The sequence below is a fragment of the Delphinus delphis genome, chromosome 11, assembly GCF_949987515.2.
Source record: "Delphinus delphis chromosome 11, mDelDel1.2, whole genome shotgun sequence".
NCBI classification, from domain to species: domain Eukaryota; kingdom Metazoa; phylum Chordata; class Mammalia; order Artiodactyla; family Delphinidae; genus Delphinus; species Delphinus delphis.
Genome location: NC_082693.1, coordinates 76,169,620 through 76,189,246, shown reverse-complemented (window position 1 = coordinate 76,189,246; position 19,627 = coordinate 76,169,620). Strand labels below are relative to the sequence as shown.

The following is a 19,627-nucleotide window of genomic DNA, read 5'->3' as shown; positions in this document are numbered from 1 at the left end:
CGTCCAGGAAGCTCTGCTCAAGGAGAAGCCTCAGCTTCTTTCTGGGTGAGGGGAAAGCCGGGCAGGCCCCAAACACCTTCTTGGTGCAGACACATCTCCCTGGGACTTAGAGCCATGAAAGGCGGGGCGCCTACTCTCCAAGGGGCCTGGGAAGCCACTCCCCTGTCTTCTCCGTCTCCGCAAGAGCACCTGTGCATCTGCCCAGCCAGCCCCATGCCTTCCTGACCCCTCCCCTGCCGCAGTCTCTCTCCCAGCCACACAGCTCATGGTGTCCACCTTCTGCCCATCTGCTTGGCTCCATCTCCAGGGCCACTGTGTCATTCCTGGTCAACATCATTTCTCACCTGAGGTTCTTCTAACGAGTCTCCCTGTTTCCAGGTTTGCACCTCTTATATCCATGTTCCACGCACAGCCACAGTCATTTTCTGAGACGCAAATCTCCCCTGTTTAAGATCTCCCAATGGCTTTCCACTGTGCTGGGGATAAAATCCAGACTCCTGAAGAAGCTGCTGGGCCTGCACGGTCCCCTTCTCCCCTCCCTCCCCACTTCTCTGGCCTTCTTCCGTGAGAAACCACGGCAGGTACTGGTTAAGCCGTGGACCCTAGAGCCCAACAATCTGGATCCCAATCTTGCCGCTGCCACGGACTAGCTATTAGGAAGCCTCCCCGAGCCTCAGTGCACCCATCTATAAAGCAGGTTAGTAGTAGTCCCTGTCTCGTAGGACCGCTGTGGATAGAATGAGCTGAAATAAAGGGAAAGGCAGAGGCCAGCACCTGACACAGCGTAGGGGCTCCGTAAACATTGGCTGTTATTGGTTCTCACTGCTACCCCTGTCCCTCTCAAGTTCTAGCCAGTCTAAAAGTCTTACTGCAGAAGAAGCAGCATGCACTCCCTTCCCTGCTGGGTATGCTGGCCTGGTTAAGTTCTGCTCACTCTTCAGGTCTCAGCTGAGTCACTGCTTCCTGCAGGAAGCCTTCTCAGATGCTCCGAGTCACAGCACTATCACACCGTGTTGTAGTAACAGTGCTAGTATTAGTAGTAGTAAGGTGTTGCCTTACTCCTCGTCTCCTCTTCCCTTTCCACCCCTTCTCTCCGGGGCCATAGGCTCCGTGAGGTCAGAGACTTGGCCTCTGTTCCTCTTGCGTGCAGCCCCAGCTCTTAGTGCAGAGTAGGTACTCAACAAAGATTTGATAATGTTGCTGAATGACTCCCAGCCTGCCGGAGTGTTCCGAAACCTGCCCTGCGTCCCCTCTCTGGTTCTGGGCAGGCTTCTCGGGCACTCAGCTCTCTGACAGCTCACGTACTCCCCTCACCCACCTCAACACTCACCCAGCATGTGGGTCAGAGGCCAAGGAGGCATCGCTGAATGTTTCAAACAAACAGGAAATGGAGATCTTCTTCAGAAACCAAGGACCCTACACAAAGTTCACTGATGAACAGCAGTGCAACTTAGAACTTTTAGAGGCTCTGTTCAGTGTCAAGCTGAACAGTACCCCTTCCACTGAACAGGCCAGAGAATCTGGTAAGGGTGAAGTTTCCGACCTAAACCGCAGGATGGAGAATGACTGGGTTACATGAAAATCGCAGCTCTGGGAGAGGGGGTACCGGGAAATGAGCAGAGCACGAGCAACTAAGGAAAACTTCTGACCCAGAAATAAGCAACCTGCAAATGATTCCAGAAAATGGGTGAGAGTCTCGTAATAAGAATTTATGTGGTCCTGTTGATGATCTAATCCGGTTAGGGTTGGGGATGAGGAAGGAGCTGGTGGGTGCTAAATCTTTTCCTACCTCGTAGTGGCCAATGGTATTTAGCTTGGTTATTCCATCTTCAAGAATCACAGAGGAGCTGTCAATATCCAGAAGCTCTTTGTGTCGTGTGCCCACTTGAAGCTCTGGGAATAAAAAAAAAAAGAAAGAGCATGTTGTTCTCTTTTAACATGACAATGAGGAATGTAAAATGCTACCCTGTCACTTTTGCAATTATTATTTATGTTGCTAACTAGCTACAACAAATAAAGTGGTTTGGAAGACATATCAGCCAGACTGGTAGCCTGACTTCGGTTTTGTTTTGTGTTTAGGGCTCTGACGTGTAAGACCACTTTTCCCTGAAGCTTTTACTCTGAGGCCAAGCCTGGAAAGGAAGACGAAATAAGGCATCCTCAGAGAGACTCAGCTCTTCAGAAAATTCCAAAAGCAAGCTTGTATGCCCACACCTGTGTGTTCACAAGCAGGTGCTCTGGGAACTATCTTCCGTCGGTCCCCGTGTGCGGTGCGCTGGTGGGCTCGTATGCCAACGCCATGGGCTTCAACTCCTTTACAGAGGTTGCCAACTTGTGCCCTAGGGTCAGAATGTGGCCCATGGATGTGGGTTTTTTTCTTGTTGTGAACCTGCACCATGTTTCATTTATTACTATTCTAATGTCAGTTCAGCACCAACATTTAAAGACTGGAAGATTGCACATAAAAATTAGGATCTGTGATTTCTCTTTTAAAAAACTGGATCATCTGGTAACACTGACCACACCGGCCCCCCGTGGCAATCATGGGCTGAAGCTAAGTAGCACTGCCCCCTTACGTGGCAGGTGTCTTTTTCCAGTTAAGTCGGGTCCCACCACTTCCCATTATCCCAGGTGGGCTGACACCCCTTATTTATAATACTTCCTGCCCCTCTGGGCATTGGAGTTTGTGAGCCTCTGCTATAAGAGGTCTCAGCACAGCTGCTTCTCGTATTGGATTTTAACACAATTTATGGCTGGTTTCTAAGGCTTTGCCTTAGTTTTCTGGGGCTAGCCGCGGAGGTAGTTTGGAAGATGAGCAGACATGCAGAAGCCATTTGCCATCAGACTGTAACGGGAAGCTTCTAGTGGGCTCGTCCTGCTCCCTGCCTCTGCTACATTGGAGGCCAGGAACACCTGATGGGCACAAACCCTGGATGGTGTGAGGATGATACTACAGACCAGGCAGTGGCAGGACTGAGGCCACCGGGCCGTTTTCCCATAGTCCTCGGCTCCAAGCGGGCACCTCCTTGGTAGTCAGAGCAATACTTCGAGACGTAGGCTCAGGGCAAGGAAGTTGATGGCCCTGGGTCACGTCATGGTTTCCTGGCCGGGGCTGCCCTTTGCCCCTGCGTCTACCCAAATGAGCTCACATGGTCTTGAAGTGCCCAATAGTCCAGCCAACCGAAGGAAGCAGAAGAGAGGTGGCTGAGAGGTGCTTTAGTGGCCTTGCTTTCCTTGAAGCCAGGTCTTGGGGTTGCTATACATTTGCATGGTTTCACTCAAATGTGCCGGACCCCGCCCCCAGGCTTCTCGCAATGGCCTTTCAGCAGAGAGTCTGACTTAGAGGGCCCGGTGGGATGATTTTAATTGCCTGCTTAGTGGAGGCTACAACTGTACGTGGAAGAGAGATGAACCTTGTTATGCTGTCTGTCACTGTTGGCGATTTTACTCTTTTTTCCTGTCCCATTATCTGCTATAAAATCCCACGACAGTCTCCTGGGAGGGCTGCGTGGAGCTCAACTTTAAAATGTTGATGAACATTTGAGTGAAGTGGAGCCCTGTTAGCTCGCTCACGCATATGCTCGCCTTTGCAGTATACCAATAGAGCCCGAAAATGAATTCAGAGCAGATGCTGTTTCATGTTGGGGGAGGATGGAGACTATACTTAATGCAGGATGTGATTAGCAGAGAGGAAGATGACCTTTCTAGCCTTCACACCCAGAGTCTGAGCCACCCGCTAATGACACACTCAGTGTCACAACAAACAAATCAAATGCCAATGTGAAACACAACACACAGAGGGCCTGAGGTTGACACCTTTCTGTACTTCTTGGTGCAAGGTGAATTCATTTGGTCTCAGGGTTAGCAATCTCATGAATCTGATTTACAAACATAATATTGAAGAAAAAACAAAAAACAAAACAGCATCTTTGAAGGATCCTGCTTTCTAGGAAAAGGAGTCATGATACCTATGGGAGAACCATGCAGTCTCCTGGCCTCTAGACATGCCGTTTGGGAACAACCCAGGCTAGTAAGCTTCACCAAACAGAGCTTACATGCGGGGGGCCAGGAAGGAGGGAAGGTGGAAAGGATGCTCATCAGGGGATTGGGACAAAACAGCTCCCGTATCACCTTACCAAGACCAATTTCATTCAGCTGAAGTCCGTAAGGAGAGCCGTTTTTGCTTAGGAATGCTTGGAAAATCTTCTCCTTGGCTTGACCTATGGTATCACAATCAAGAACGTTGACTGAAATATTCCGACAGACATCTGCACTCTCATTTTCTGGGATTTTTTCAAAGGTGACGGTTAATGCCTGCAAGAACACAAAACAGGTTTCCAAGTCTATTAGATAATTGCAATCTGCAAGGCAATCATAAAAGACACAAACCTTGGCGAGTCCTACTAATACCTCTGACAGCACATTAGCAAACACCGTATCGCATTATACCACTTTAAACTTTTTTCCATAATCCATTCTTTTCAGGGATAATGGAAAGGAAAACAGAAAGGTAAAACTCTCATTACAGAGCAAGCATTGAATAAATATATCTGAGAGTAAAATATATATATATATGCATATATATATATACACACACACACACACACATATAAATACTCTAAAAACGGTGATTTCTAATTTCATCCTCAAAAAAAGAAAAAAATTGGAAAGCTTCCACAGTAGATGAGGGCAGACTGGTGACTATCTTTTAAATTACAGGACCACAGAGTCCTAGTAGGTTATGAGGTCTCCGTATTGATCATGCCAAAGAGGTCACTTCATAATATGCAGCATCAACTACAGTAACGTGCCTCTCCCCCTCCACTTTCAACTGCTTCAGACAGGCAGTTTCTTGAGCTCTCATTAAAACACTGAGATCCCCACCCTGTACTATAATTCTTGCATTAATTACATTTCAGTGCCATTACTTATGGTTTTGTCAGTTAACATTCTCCCAGTGCAGCAAAACCTCAGAATCAGTCTAATGGGAGAAGTAAGGCCTTGGTGAATGTGTGAAAACACAGAACTAGGGAATATTTCAAAAGGAATTTAAGAGCAATTTCAGGTTTACTTTGCCTAAGAATAAAGCGATCTAAAACAACAAAGTTACATACTCAGGATCCTTGGGGGAACTGATTCAGGGAAGTGCTGAGAGTATTTTGTAATTAGCACAATATACAGTTTAGATTCTAAGCCACCCTGGTAATCATGGAGCCAGAGGGACCTGGGTGTGGTGTGAAATGCACGATTATTTCGTGTGTTTGAGCCTGGCTGCAGTGAGGGAATGTAAAATGATTAACTAATGGAAATGTTTAAAAAATGAAAACACAAATAATGTGGAAAATGGGGACCCTTAGGGTTAACTCAACTTTAAAATGGGTATAAGAATAGTACCTGGGGCTTCCCTGGTGGCACGGTGGTTGGGAGTCCGCCTGCCGATGCAGGGGACACGGGTTCGGGACACGGGTTCGTGCCCCGGTCCGGGAGGATCCCACATGCCGCGGAGCGGCTGGGCCCGTGAGCCATGGCCACTGAGCCTGCGCGTCTGGAGCCTGTACTCCACAACGGGAGAGGCCACAACAGTGAGAGGCCCGCGTACCGCAAAAACAAACAAAAAAAAGAACAGTACCTGGCCTCTAGTGTTTCTATCGAGATTAAATAAGATCACGCATGCCAAAGGCTTGGCACGGGGCAGGCTGCTGGGAAAGGCTCGATGGTGATGATAATGATAACAGTAATAATAAAAGGCATGTTATTATTTCATATAACTTATCACTATGATTATTGTTAGTATTAGTATGCCTTCATGTGGAAACAGACTCAGGCGGCCTTGAGCAGCTGGGACCCTGACTCCACGGTCAGTATCTCTATCAGAGTAAAGAGCAAGCTGCCCGAAGGAGAACGGGGCAGAGCACCTGCTCCAGGGTCAGACTCCTGGGTTCAAGCCCAGCCCACCGCTAACTAGCTGGGTAATCTCTCTGTATCTCAGATTTCTCACCTGTAAAGTCAGAACAACAACAGTAACTGCCTCCCGGGGTTCCCGTGATGATGAACTGAATTAATCACGTCGCGCCTAGAACAGTGTCTGACTCAGGAGATAGGACTTAAGGACCCCAGACACCGAGAAGGGGCTTCTGAAGCTCTGGGGAGGTGCTCAGAGGCACGACTTCTTTTTACTGCCTTTACATCTTGCCCCTCCAATCCAGTCTATAATTATGCGAGCGTAAACCTTGGTGCAGTCCTCACCGAGTTTCAGATGAAACTCCGAATCAGTGGAGGCTGGAGTCTGAGGTTAAGTGGTGGTCTCGGTCTGGCCTGTGAGAGTTTCTTTTTTCTGGGACAGAGAGTGGCTCCCTTGCCTGTTCTCAGAGCACATTGGTGTTCTGGGCCAGTGGCTCACTGGGCAGGGATGCGGGACTCCTGATAGCTAGCAAACACTGACATACTGGGTGGGCGAGAAGCAGGGTGGAGGTTGAGAACCACGGCAGAGAAGCCTCAGGCCAGAGCCCTCTCCTCACCTCCTTTTTTAGTGACATTTATTGGCACCCTGCCAAACACATTTCAAGACACGATTCTTTTAATCTTCCCAATATCCTGGGGCAGGAGGGTGTATTATTATTATACCCACTTTTTGAGTGAGGAAACAGAGGCCTGTGCCTCTAGGGACCCGGCTTGTAAATGGAGAGCCAGGGGTGGCAACTTGAACCACTCAGCTTCGGTCCCTCCCACCCCCTGGGCCCTCCCTCCTCCTCTCTGTCCCACCTACAGCCCAGGAACCCTCTGGACCGCCAGGAACCTTAGATCAGACTATAACCAAAGTCCTAAGCTGCATTCCCAGCACAAACGGGATTCCTGGAGGGGCAAACGTCAGTCCTGCCCTGTACGGTCTGAGTATACTTGCCCGTGTCTCCCTGTATTTCTCTATGAGTTGGTCTCGCCAGTAGCAGTAGTGGTGGTTAATGTATTTCACAGGGCTTCCAAAGATAAAGACAAATGAAAAGGCCCTTTTAATCAGGGCTACAGCGACCCCAGCCTGTTTAATAGTTTTATAGGTATTTGTGAAATAACAGTCTGTGACTACCTAAAGGGCACTATTGTCTTCAACAAAAACACCTCTTTACAGGCAATAAATGTTCTCCTTTAAAACATAACCAAAAGGGGAAAAAACCCTTAACTGGATGTAAAATAATGTAAATCTGCCACTGCCTTCACAGCTAGCTGGGTGGGAAAAAGGTAAAATGGCCTTTTATAGCGTCCGCAGGGAATTCTGAGAGTAAATTCAGACACAAATTGATTTGTGTTCATTTTTTATGCCGCTAACGCTTAGCGCCCCAACAGCAATTTCTGAATGTGTAAGAGTAGCGGGGGGATCTCAGAGCAGGCCCTGCCTCTTAACCCGACCCCCAGGCTTGAAAAGCTCACGCTGGGCCTCTGTTCCCCATCAAGGAAGATCCCCCCAGAAGTGCTACCTCCCCTTCAAAACCCACTTAACCAGAGTCCTTCCTGTGCGCTACTCAGTGTTAGGGGCCGGGGTTAGGAGAGACCATGAGACACGGTCCTCGTTCTCAGATGATTCACAATATACTTGGGAACCAAAGCACCGCCTCTGAAGCAATATTCAGCCACCAGACGCAACTCTTTCACTCTCAGTAAGTGTCCAGAGAATTTGAGCAGAGAGGACAGGAGGGTTGAGGGTCCCCAGCACTGGCACCAGGCCACCTGGATCATCCCCTTCTCCTGCTAGCTAGCTGTGGGAGCGTGGGCAAGTCCTCTAGCTCTTCTGAGCCTCAAAATTCTCATTGTTCTTATCTCGAAGGAGTGACAGGATCACTAAATCATGACATGTAATAACAGAAAATTAAGGAGTGCTTCCTGTGTGCCAAGCACCAGGACAAATGATGTGTATTAATATACATAAATTCATCTCAGGAACAACCCTATGACATAGAACAGATCCTATTGTTATTCCCATTTTACAGATGAGAAACTGAGGTACAGAGAGATTAAGTACATTGTACAAGATCACCCAGCAAGAAAAAGGTAGAAGCAGGAACTCAAGCTCCATGTTTTTAAATATTTGCTGAGCCTGCCTTTCAAAGCCTGAAAATGTTTTGTAAACTAAGCACGGTTCAAACCTATGGAACGGTGATTAATTGTCAAGACCCACAAAAGGCAAAAGCATCCTAAAAGGCACCCTGGTCTCTTCCCCCCAGTTCTGCCCCTCTGTTAAGAGGAACTGCTCTGGCTACGAAAGTGTCAGCAAAGCTGGGGCGACAGATATGGTTGACTGTACAATCAGCAGCCTTCTCTCTTCCTTCTTCTGGCGGCAGCTCCCTTCTCCTCATTCACCAGGGACTGGTCATGAAACCCAATGAAACATAAAGGGAAAGCATTTCTACAAAAGGGGAGAGCAGTGCTTAGAGCTGTGGCGGCTATTTTGTGACTAAGAGGAAGGGCCAAGAGGAGCAAGGAGATGGTGACCCAGAGCCCTGACACTGCTGAGTACATGGACCTACCTTCGGACTGCTTACCTCCAGACTTCCCGCTCTAAGTGCAATTCCATGCTCTTAGGATTTCACACACCAATAGTCATATTTTCTCTTACTTACATCTGCCTGCACCCAATCTGACAGAGCTCATTTTGTTGACGCTGAGGTAGACAAAGTCATTCATTGATACCCACCTACTTTCATTGATACCCACCTACTTGGCACGTACTGTGTGCAGAGCATTGCAGGTGATATACAATAGAAGCTGGCACTGATCCTGCCTGGGAAGTATTTGAAGACTGATACAACAACTGTGGGATATACACGACAAATTCTAATACCAGGAAGAAAACAGTAGGTATAGATGGAGTGCTTTAGAGGTTCAGAGAGATATTACCTCTAGCTTGGAGGAGGGTTTTCAAAGGGAGAGAAATCAAGGAAGGCTGCATGGAGGAAGGGCCACTTGAACTGGGTCTGGAAAGGAGCAACATGTACAACAGTACAGGAGGAGGCCTCTGGACCATGGAGATACTTGGCTTCAACTCTTATTAGACTGATGTGCGGCAAGCTTCAATCTCTTACTCAGGCTATGAGGTTAGGAAGTCTAGATAAAGAATCCCATTTCCTTTGGGGAGAATAGAGGGTAGAGGACTTGAAGAACCATGCTTGCCTTTCCAAAACCACCACCTTCCATGTCAGGGAGAAGCCCTGTACTATTTACAGAAACAAAAGCTGAGGAAGGTAATACAATTTGAGGTTTCTAATAATAATAGCCAACACTTACTGAACACTCACCATGTGCTGGGTGTGCTTTGCTAATTCATTTGATCCTCATGACTGCTGTCTGAAGAGGGCGCTATTATTAGTGTCATTTAACAGATGAAGAAGCTGAGACACAGAGGTTCAGAAACGTGTCCAAGATCGCAGAGCTGCTGAGGGTCATAACTAGGATACGTCCACACTCTTAACTGCAAAGCCAAAGGCCAGTCGAGGTGATCAACTTCCGAAGGGCAGTCCCAATCTGCCTGAGGTTCTCAATAAACGCTATCCAAGCAGACAGGTTGGGCACAGCAGAGGAGGCTCCACCTCCTTACCTTGGCTGGCATGGGACCCCATGGAACCCACTCAATCTGGAGCACCCTGTGGTTTGGGCCCCACTGACAGGAATTTTTATGGGGCTCACGTTCACCTAGAATAAAGACGACCTTTCCCAGCCTCTGCTGCAGCTCGGTATGGCCATGTGATTAAGTTTAGGTCAATGAAATTAAGCAGATGTGTTATGTGGCAGCCCCTGGGAAACTTCCTTAAAAGACAGCTGGTGACCGTCGGTCAACTTTTCTATAGCTCAGCATATGTCCTGCTGGCTGGAATGTGGAAGGAGGCTGGCAGGGAGCAAACACCTTAGATCATGAGGTGACCTCAGGACGGCAAGAGAGGAGCTGGGGTCTGCGAGGACATCCCAGCAGAGGCGCCCACCAGTGCTGGGCTGCCCACCTCAGAACTTCATGTGGGAGAGAGAGAAACTCCGCTGTTGCTTCAGCCACAGGTATCTTGGGTCTCAAGGAACAATGGATTCAGGAACAATGCCTTCTCTATTATCAAGAAGGGTTCTTAGAAGGGCAAGGCTATCTTGAAGGCACAGGGACCAAAGCCAGAGAAAGGACCAGACTGGAAGGACCCGGTCCTTTGCAGCAGGTCACAGTCCAGCCCTTTTAGATGTGCAGGATTGCAGTCCAAGTTAGCTGGGCAGGTGTGTCATTGTGGTCTCCTGTTCACATCTGTCCAGGGGGATACTGTCTGCTATAGGTTGTAAAAGCCCACATGTAGGGGTTATGAGTAACATTTTCAATAGTGACATAAGCTTTTAATGACAACGGATGCAGCTAATCAACTGCCCTGCATCACCCATCATCAATAACCAACCAACCAAATAACCAACCAATGCTGAGGGGACCGTTTCTGCTTCAACCATACTGTTGATAAGAAAAACAGCTCAGACGAGAAAAGCTATTATAAATAAATAATGAGTACCTACTCCGTGGCATGATGGCTAGACATCTTACAGATATTATTTCCTGACCTCATAAAAAATGTACAAGGTTAGGGTTTAATTAAAATAATCCACCTGTTTAAAGATGAGGAAACAGGTTTAGAGAGGTTGAGTGACTTGCCCAAGGTCACACAGCCAGTTTGTAACGCGGCTGAGCCTGGATTCACACCCAAGACGGTCAGACTCCAAACCCCACCTCTTCTGAGCTGAACAACACAGCACCCCGACATACAACCACATTCCTGCTTTACTAGCAGCTTTACCCATGGGCCCTTCACACAACTTGGCAGTTTCAGGCATTGGGGAGGCATAAAAAACAAGCTGCAGTGGGCTAAGAGGACACATCAAAAGCGGGGGAAGAGGCATGGCCCCCCATTTTCCCCAGTTTAGCGGGGAAAGGCTGATGCAGCTACCTCACTAACTCATCAGCCACATTCTCAGCTAATAAGGGCAGGGATGTTGCTGCATCCTTTCTGTAGTACCTTCTAAAACCTACAAATCAATTTTAAAAGAATTTATTACAAGCCAGCGACTTTATCATAGACGGTCTTAGGCCAATAATTGCTTTCGTTAAATAAAACCTATAAAATACATTTCGAATTTCACTGCAGAGCCAAATGAAGGTCAAGAGAAAAGTCTGGTTCTTATACTAAACTGAATTAGAGAGAAGAAAACCACTTCCAGAAGTTCAGTAGAAGCAGCAAAAGCCCAGAGTTAGAAGTCCAAGTCTCAGAAAAGCTTCTGACCTGAGGTTTTTCTCAAGCTGAGTCAGCCCTGGGACATTCTACCAGCCGCCCCTCTAACGCTGCTCTTGCCGGCCCGACCTCCCCTCCCCCACCCGCCTTTTCCTTTCCCCACCAAAGACTGAGAGCCCCACGCTTCCTGGGTCAGGGTATTTAACCCTCTGACAGAATACTGAGGGAGAAAGGCCTTTTCCATTTTGAAGAAAAAAATTAAGTTAATGGAGAGAATTTCCTCAAATTTAAGTTTCTCTCACCAGTCTTATACACTTGCTAGCATTTACTAACACTTATTCATGCAAAAATCAAGTGAGAATCTGTCCAATTTAGCCCAAAATGATTGATTCCAGTATTTTAGGTTTAATGTATTTCACAGTTTTCTGGGTTTTTTTGGCAGAGTGCCCATAAGTTTCAGCTTTGTGGATAGTGGTGAGGCAGTTCCACTGCTGTGTCCCTAGAAGGAGAGGAAACAGGCCAAGATTTTGGGGGGTGAGCAGCAGAGTGGATTCTAGGGTTTTTTTTCTCTATTATGTCAAGCTCTAGATTAAGGGATAGCAAAATTTCTGTAAAAGGCCAGATACTAAACATTTAGGACTTTGAGGTCTGTTATCATCTCTATTGCAACTACTCAACTCTGCCACTGCAGCAGGAAAACAGCCATAGACAATAGTGAATGAATGGGTATGGCTGTGTGCCAATAAAACTTTATTTATAACAATAGGCAGCAGGGCCACATTTGACCCACAGGTGGTTGTTTGCTGATTCCTGCTCTAGATAACAGTAACTTCAAATGGAATGCTGACTTTGACAATGCCATAAAAGACAAATCTAAAACAATGCCTTGGGCTTCCCTCGTGGTGCAGTGGTTAAGAATCCGCCTGCCAATGCAGGGGACATGGGTTCAAGCCCTGGTCTGGGAAGATACCACATGCCACGGAGCAACTAAGCCCGTGCGCCACAACTACTGAGCCTGCGCTCTAGAGCCCGCGAGCCACAACCACTGAGCCTGCACTCTAAAAGGCTGCAAGCCACAACTACTGAGCCTGCGTGCCTAGAGACTGTGCTGTGCAACAAGAGAAGCCACCGCAATGAGAAGCCCGCGCACCGCAACAAAGAGCAGCCCCTGCTCGCTGCAACTAGAAAAAAAGCCCATGCACAGCAACGAAGACCCAGTGCAGCCAAAAATAAATGAATAAAACAAATTTTATAATAAATAAATAAATTAAAAATGCCTTTATCTCCACCATGGTTTGCTATAAAAGTTACCATTCTCTGAGGGGAACAAGTATAAATAAGAATCCTTAACGATGAAGTAACAGAGTCATATTTGAGCCATAAAGAGGAAAATTAAGTACGTGTGTATTCAGGTAATGAAATTATTTTCTAATCCCAAGACTATGGGTGTGAGAAGAAAGAATATGAAGAGGAGAATCATTTGAAGCACTCATTTAAGGTTAATTTTTCATTTTCCACTGCCTGCCGTCAAGTAGGATGACTTACCTCAAATGATTATAAAAAATGGTTTCGCTTCTCTGATCAGAAGCTCAGAACAGTAACTATGGAGTTAGTAATGGTTTCAGTATTATTGCAAGTCATAATGGAAATGATCTGCACTATGGTAGAGAGAAAAAGAAAAACAAAGCTCAAGAATTGTTAATTAACTTTACTGTTTCTCCACAAATGCTAGGAGTATTAAAAACAAGATTGCTGAAGTGCAAACATCAGGGTTTAATGAACAATGGGATGTAATTGAAGTAACAGAGAATGACTTAATCGGGACAGTGGGTTGTTTAATTATGGGGATAATGGATCTTCTGAAAGGACCAACTAAATGGAACAGAAGGAGCTGGGGAGTGGAGGGCCCAGCGGCCGTGTTGAAGGAAGCTTGCAGATGAGGAACTCTTGCTAGGGATAGCTAGGGCTATGTCAGAGGTGAAATATTTTACAAACCAGGATTGTCCGCAACGTGGTAACTATTGGGGGAAAAGCCTAGTGTGGGCTGGTGGAAACGTTCAATAAATCATAGCTGAGGCATCAAGATTTCTGTAAGCGAGTATCTGTGCTTTTCCAAGACTTTCTAATAATCTTAAAGACTTTCTCATAGATATGAGAACGAGGGCAATATTATGTTTGTCAGAACACTGTTTCCCAGGGCGCCAAGATGCTATCTCTGATACAGCCGATTGGCAGGCTCATTTCCTGGGTTTAAGAGTTCAAAAAACCATTTCTCGCTTAACTTTGATTATAAGTCAACCTTCTCTTGCTAATTCAGCACACTTGCCATGAGTTATTGGGTTTTCTCGTCGCCTCCTGAAAGTGAAGCAAATGTCCTTTCTCCCATGTGGTACACTTTCCCGGAACTGAAATCCTCAACCTTCACTCGATTCTCCGAAGTTTCAGGCGATCCGCTCCAGAACGACTCTATAGACACAGCCCACCCTAAGGGAGAGCCCGAGATCCTTCAGCCACAAAATCGAACGTGCCTGAAAGTTTGCAAAGGAGGAAAAACCTTAGAGCAATAGGGCTTATCTCTCTTCTAGCTGTCAACTCGGAATCCCTGGATGTTAGAGGAGTCGTGTGTGTGCGCGCGTGTGTGTGTGTACAAACCCTCCCCTGATGCTCCTAGCCCGGAGCAGGAGAATGTAATGGCAGTTTGCCTCACTGAACACCAGCCTGCAGTGCCTTGCTGGCGGAGGATGGTTTCTTCTGGCCCTAGAGGAAGTGACTTTATGGGGCTTTGCTTACATTTAAGAAATGGCAGAGGAATTTTCCTCCCAGGGCACAGCAAACAAAGAATTACTTCTTGGAGCCCATGTGTTAGTATAATGATTTCATGTATAAGCAACTGGCATGTTGCCTTTATGTTCTAGAAAACACCCTACACCTCAGGGAGAACACATCCTAATTTTAGAGGAGTGAAACCTGACTTTGAGGCTGTTAGATGAGGCGCTGTGGTTTTCACCATTTGGCCAAACAGGAGTTTGGGGGCCTCTTTTTAAATGTGTCCCAGCCACGGTACCAGGCTCTGTCATTTCAAGTTGTTTGGGTGGCTGCTCTTGATTTTTTTTCCCTGCCTTTTTTTTCCTTGAAAATATTTACACACACACACACACACACACACACACACACACACACAATCGAATTCATTCACCACACCTTGGTTTTCAAATACATAAACCATCTCAGCAAATTTAGAAAGTCAAGACTTCAGATCACTGGGTGTACATGCGTGGGGAAGGCGGGTAAAGTGAGAAAGGGCAGGGGGAGGTGGGAAAGAGAGGAAGGAAGAAAATTTAAAAGATGATGGTTAAGGCTGAGGGGACTTGCCTGAAAGGAAATGAAAAACCTTAAATTTTTTATATCGACCTTCTGCTAACATTTTGTCACACAAGCACAGACCGGATCAAGCTGCTCTGGAGCTTCCAGTATAACCGTCCACCATGAAAGAGGTTTGGGGCGGGTCCAAGGAAAGGCATTAAAACTCAATTTCAAAGTCAAGGGCTCTAGAAACAAGAGGCCCACCCCTCTCCCAGTCTCAACGCTATCTACCGGCAAATCCGTGTTCGGAAAGGAAGATTTATGTGGATTTCTTAAAACATAATTTTCCGTCAACCTTTTCCCCAGGGGCTACAAAGGAAAAAAAGAATCCAAGTCGACACAAATGTCTTCAGCATCAAGAAACATTTTGATGATGAGTTGAGTGTTAACACATCAGAAACACATGGTCTTAATTGACTGTGAAATAAATAACGTTCCAAAATGAAAGGGGGAAAAGTGTTCTGACGTAAAGCATTAGAAAGGACTCAAACCTCAAAAGTTGCTCCAGGCATTTGAGTCCTCCCCACTCCCAGTTCCGTCTTCTGCTCTCCTCTCCTTCCTGTGCGGGTTCGTGTTTTCATGAAAGTGAAACACTGCTGGATTCCCCTGACCTATATTCACTTGCAAATATTTCTCTTTGGGAACCTGTGGGGCTCCTAAAATGTCTCAAAGTAAAAGCATGAACACCTGCATTAGGACCAAGGCCCTGGGTTTGAAGACAAGACTCTGAATCAGTAAAAGGAGAGTCAATAGGCCCTGATGCAAGTTCATCATTTGTCCTCCAGGGTACCAGTGGGGTTCCTCCTGCAGGATGCACATTAGAATTACCTGGAGCATTTAAAACATCTATCCGTGCCTGGGCTCCACCCCCAGAGATTCTGATGTAGTCAGTCCAGACGGAAGGCCCAGGCATGGGTCTATCTGGATCTGCATTTCTAACAAGCGCCCGAGGAGATTTGAATTAAATTTAATAACTCTTTACACTCATGTGCCCGGCAATGGTCTAAGTACTTTACAGAATATCAACTCTTAATTCTCACAACATCCATGAGATAGGCAGGTACCATGATCATCATCCCCATTTTACAAGTGAAGAGACGGAAGCACAGAGAGGTTTCCAAAGTTGCCCAAAGTCGCACAGCTAGCCAGTGGCAGAGGCTTGATTCAAACCTGCCTGGCTCCAGAGTCCACACTCAGTAACAACTATATCAGTAGTTCTCCCTGTGTGGCCCTGGACCAGCGGCAGCTGCAGAAAGCTCTTCAGAAATGCAAATTCTTGGGCCACACCCCAGACCCACACAATTAGAAACCCTGGGGTGCTGCCTCCCAACTGGCATTTAATAAGCTCTCTCGGGGACTCTGATGCATGCTAACATAGGAGAACCACCGCACTCCACCCCCCCTCAGACACAGATGGGAGTAACAGACAGGAGTCAGACCTGGTGACCTGCTCCGCCTCCCACCTTGTGGATGGCGGCCAAGCATGTGCCATGTTCAGTGGAGGGTCAGCTCCATCCAGCGGTGACCGAGGACTCGAAAGAGCTGATGTAGGGACTCTTCTCCCACCAGAGGACACAACCATAACATAGCCTACAGCACCATAGTGCCTTCTCCAATTAGGGGATGAATTCTTCCAGGATGACACCGCAGTGCTTGCCATCCAGAGCAAAGCCGCAGGAGCCTCGGCCCCTTTACTGAGCAACACAAAAACCCCACTGTAATTTTTTCCTCCTTCCCCACTAATGAGATTGTGAAGCAGCCCGGAATCTCTGCAAAAGCTAAAGATCAAACCAAAATACAGCAATCCCTTTTCCAAGTCTCTGTTAACAGAAAAGCACAAAAAAATCCTAAGTAATTTTGGAGATACTTGCCATGCTTGGCTCTCTCTCTCTCAAATTCCTGAATGTGCAAAAAATTGGTCTCTTTTCCTTTAGGAAAGGAAGAGAGTGGGCGGGTGGAGTGGGGACGGGTGAAAAGGAAGATCTTAAATGGGTGAAACCCTCCAGCAGCCAAGCAATCATCTTCCTGTCGTGATTTACAGCATTCCTCTAAAAATATCTGTGAGATCACAGAACGATAAGTGCATGACACCAAACATTTGTAACTAATCCATGAAAATAAAGTAAGGGCGTCATGTTGCAGGGGGAACACAGTGGAATTTGTCTTGTGTTATCGTTCTAAAATAAGACGGCCTCAATTTGGTTGAAATATATCTTCACACATTGTCTTCCAGAGCAGAGCCGTTTGAGAAATTCTGATTGCAATTATAAGCGCTGAGTAGGGAGTGCTTTGCAGTTCCTTTGCCGATGCTGAAAGCTATAAACCATCCTGATATTAAAATCTTTGGAAATGGAGGAGTACCCCCAGGCATCATGACAATACTTTCTCCCCCAATCCGAGTAATTAAAATCTATTATGTGAACACGTGTTAATATTTTATCAACTACGGTTTTAATAAACTGAACGTATGAGGCCTCCTGTGGTAGGAATGATCATTTCAAGCGACGCTTCCCAACTCACTCTCTACCCCACCAGCTTCATCGTAAACTCACCACAGTGCTGAATTCCGGAACCTGCCACAGCAGCCAGTCCTCATTAAGCGTGTACAGGGCTTTGCAAGTGATTACATCGACGGGGCCCTTGTTTATCTTCTGGTTCAGAGTCGTCACCAGCAAATAGAACGGTTCTCCAACAGTCTCCTTGGAAAAGACGCAAAAGTGACAGTTAGCTTGCGGCAGAATCCACTGTACTTTCCAGAGGATCAAAGTTTCAGTTTATGGCCCTACGACAGGAGACAGGCGGCAGTGTTTTCTAACAGTCAACATGCACCTCCCAAGAAAATACACTTTGCTCCACTTAGGACTAGGAGCAAAACTCAGGAAACTGCCTCTTCTCCCCCAACACACACGCGTGTTCGCACACGCACATGCACACTCTCATGGCATTTACAGAGGTGATCATTCTTTTATGCTTAAGCTTCTCTATGGTAGCCCAGTGCTCATCAGTTGGCCTAAGAACAGTTGGTAGAGATTTAACCTTTCTTTACATTCCTATTTAACTGCCCTTTTTTTTTCAGCGCGCTAAAAATAAATGGCATGTAAAAAAATGCAGAACGATTAGCCTTGGTAACCAGAATAAACATAAAAACATTTTATACATTTACCTAGGAGGAAGCTTTTGGGTGTCAACAGCTTCTCACGAAGGAGGTGGCCTTCAGTTGCAGTCTGCAGCCTCCCCTCCTGACCGTGAGGCGGCCAGCCCCGGCTCCTTCCCAGACCCAGCCTGCACAGTCCCACCCGGGCACCTTTGCTGGTACAGGCCACAGTGTACCGCACCTCCTTCCCCTGGGCCAGAGCCGATTCCAGATCCTTACTCTAAGGATCTTCCCAAGCATCTGGCCCATCCTGATGACTTCCTTCTGCACCTTTTTCTGGACCAGGGGTGGCCACCCCTGCTGTTATTGAAACGCCTGAACTCTGTAGTCACTTCGCGCTTGAATGGACCCTGAGGAGCCCAAGGGGGAGGCTTGTGTGTTCCTGCTTTCATGCAGCCTCTCAAAGCATGTCGCCCTGGCTTGACGATCCATCGTGTAGTATTTGCTAAGTAAATAAACCCTCTGTAATCAAAAGGACATTAAACTGAATTTAAGGGGGAAGAAGAGCCAGGCCCAGAACCAGCAAGTCCAACTGCCTCAGTGATGACGAGAAGCCAGCCACGTGACTAGGGCTTGAAGCACCAGTTTACAAAGTCAAGCTTCACAGCCAATGCATCTGGCTTGGAAAGGAGGGTTCCACTGGCTCTCTCACCTGTTTTCCCTTGAAGAGGTAAGCTAAGACGTCTTTGAGGTCTCTTGGATCCCACCCCTACCCGCCCCGTACCATCCTCTATACTGACTGCAAAAGCACAGCCCGCCCTGGTCCCGGGCTTCCTGTCACTCCTCTGCTGCCCTCCCTGCCACTGGGGCCCTGTATCACTTTCCTCTCCCCTCCTGACATGTCCTGGAGTCGCTTCCTTACTGTAGGACAGGGTTGGAATGTTCAAAAATTTCCCAGGTGGGGAGAGCGCTGGGACTAGAACATGACATTTCAATTCTTATGAGAAACTTCCTTTATTTAGAGGTTCACAACCACACTGCTCTCGTCTCTCTCCCTCCACCCCCTTAGGTAATATCCCGACCGTAAACCTAGAACCTCACTTCTCTCTTTGCTTCCAGCCCACATCAGAGATGGGGGTAAGTGCCCTTGGGAGGGGGCTGGAGGCACCTGCAGAGGTCGGCGTTAGGGGGCCGGTGGGCTCTTCTGGGCTGTGTGGAGTGACAGCTCCAGACTCGATGGCTCTGTGGTAAGAATTCTCCACAAGCGTGCAGCTAGACTCAGATTAGTAACATCTCATCTGGCACCGTTACCCACACCCGTGGTTCTAAACCTGGATAATCATCACCAGAATCCCTTGGGACTCTTATGAAGAATTCAGATATCTGGGCCCTACTCTAGACGGAATCTCTGGAGATGAGGCCTGGGCATCTGTAGTTTTAACACCTGCCGGGGGATCCGGATGCGTGGCCAGCTTAGGAAACGACGGAGCCACGACGTTTCTTTGTCACCGCTGAACACAAGTTCTAAGTTAGTCATACCTGCTGGCGGCTTGGGCGTCTCATCAGACCAGGGTGCACACAGCTTCCCAGGGAGCCGGCCTGGGGCAGAGCCCCGTGTATGGAACCAACCCTGCCCTTCCCATCCTGTGATGGGAATTAAGCTTGGCCCCTTCACCATCCTTTCCTTCGTGAGACCAGACTCTCTGACCACGGCTGAGCTGTAGGCTTCTGCACCTGTGACCTCATTCCAGCCCCAAATCCCTCCCTAAGCCTGGAAGAAGTGAGCTGCCTTCCTGGGGAGGCATTAAGCCGGGTGGCTAAGAGCTCCCTGGTGCTGTCACACGAGCTATGGGATCTTCCTCTATGGGAGGAAGTCTTGTCTATCCTGTGTGCCCCAATTCCCCAGTACGCAAAACGGTCCTAAAGGTTCTCACCT

The 19,627-nt window shown here is 47.4% G+C and overlaps 1 protein-coding gene across 1 annotated transcript in view; it reads right to left on the bottom strand.

Moving 5' to 3' along the window:
• The window catches only part of PLXNC1 (plexin C1), a 141,803-nt gene that overhangs the window by 19,213 nt on the left and 102,963 nt on the right, over positions 1-19,627 (bottom strand). The window contains exons 21-23 of the mRNA XM_060025382.1: positions 17,150-17,296; positions 4,137-4,314; positions 1,790-1,893 (exon numbers count right to left, since the gene is read on the bottom strand). Of these exons, the coding sequence (XP_059881365.1) occupies positions 1,790-1,893; positions 4,137-4,314; positions 17,150-17,296 (429 nt within the window). The remainder of the gene's footprint in view (positions 1-1,789; positions 1,894-4,136; positions 4,315-17,149; positions 17,297-19,627) is intronic.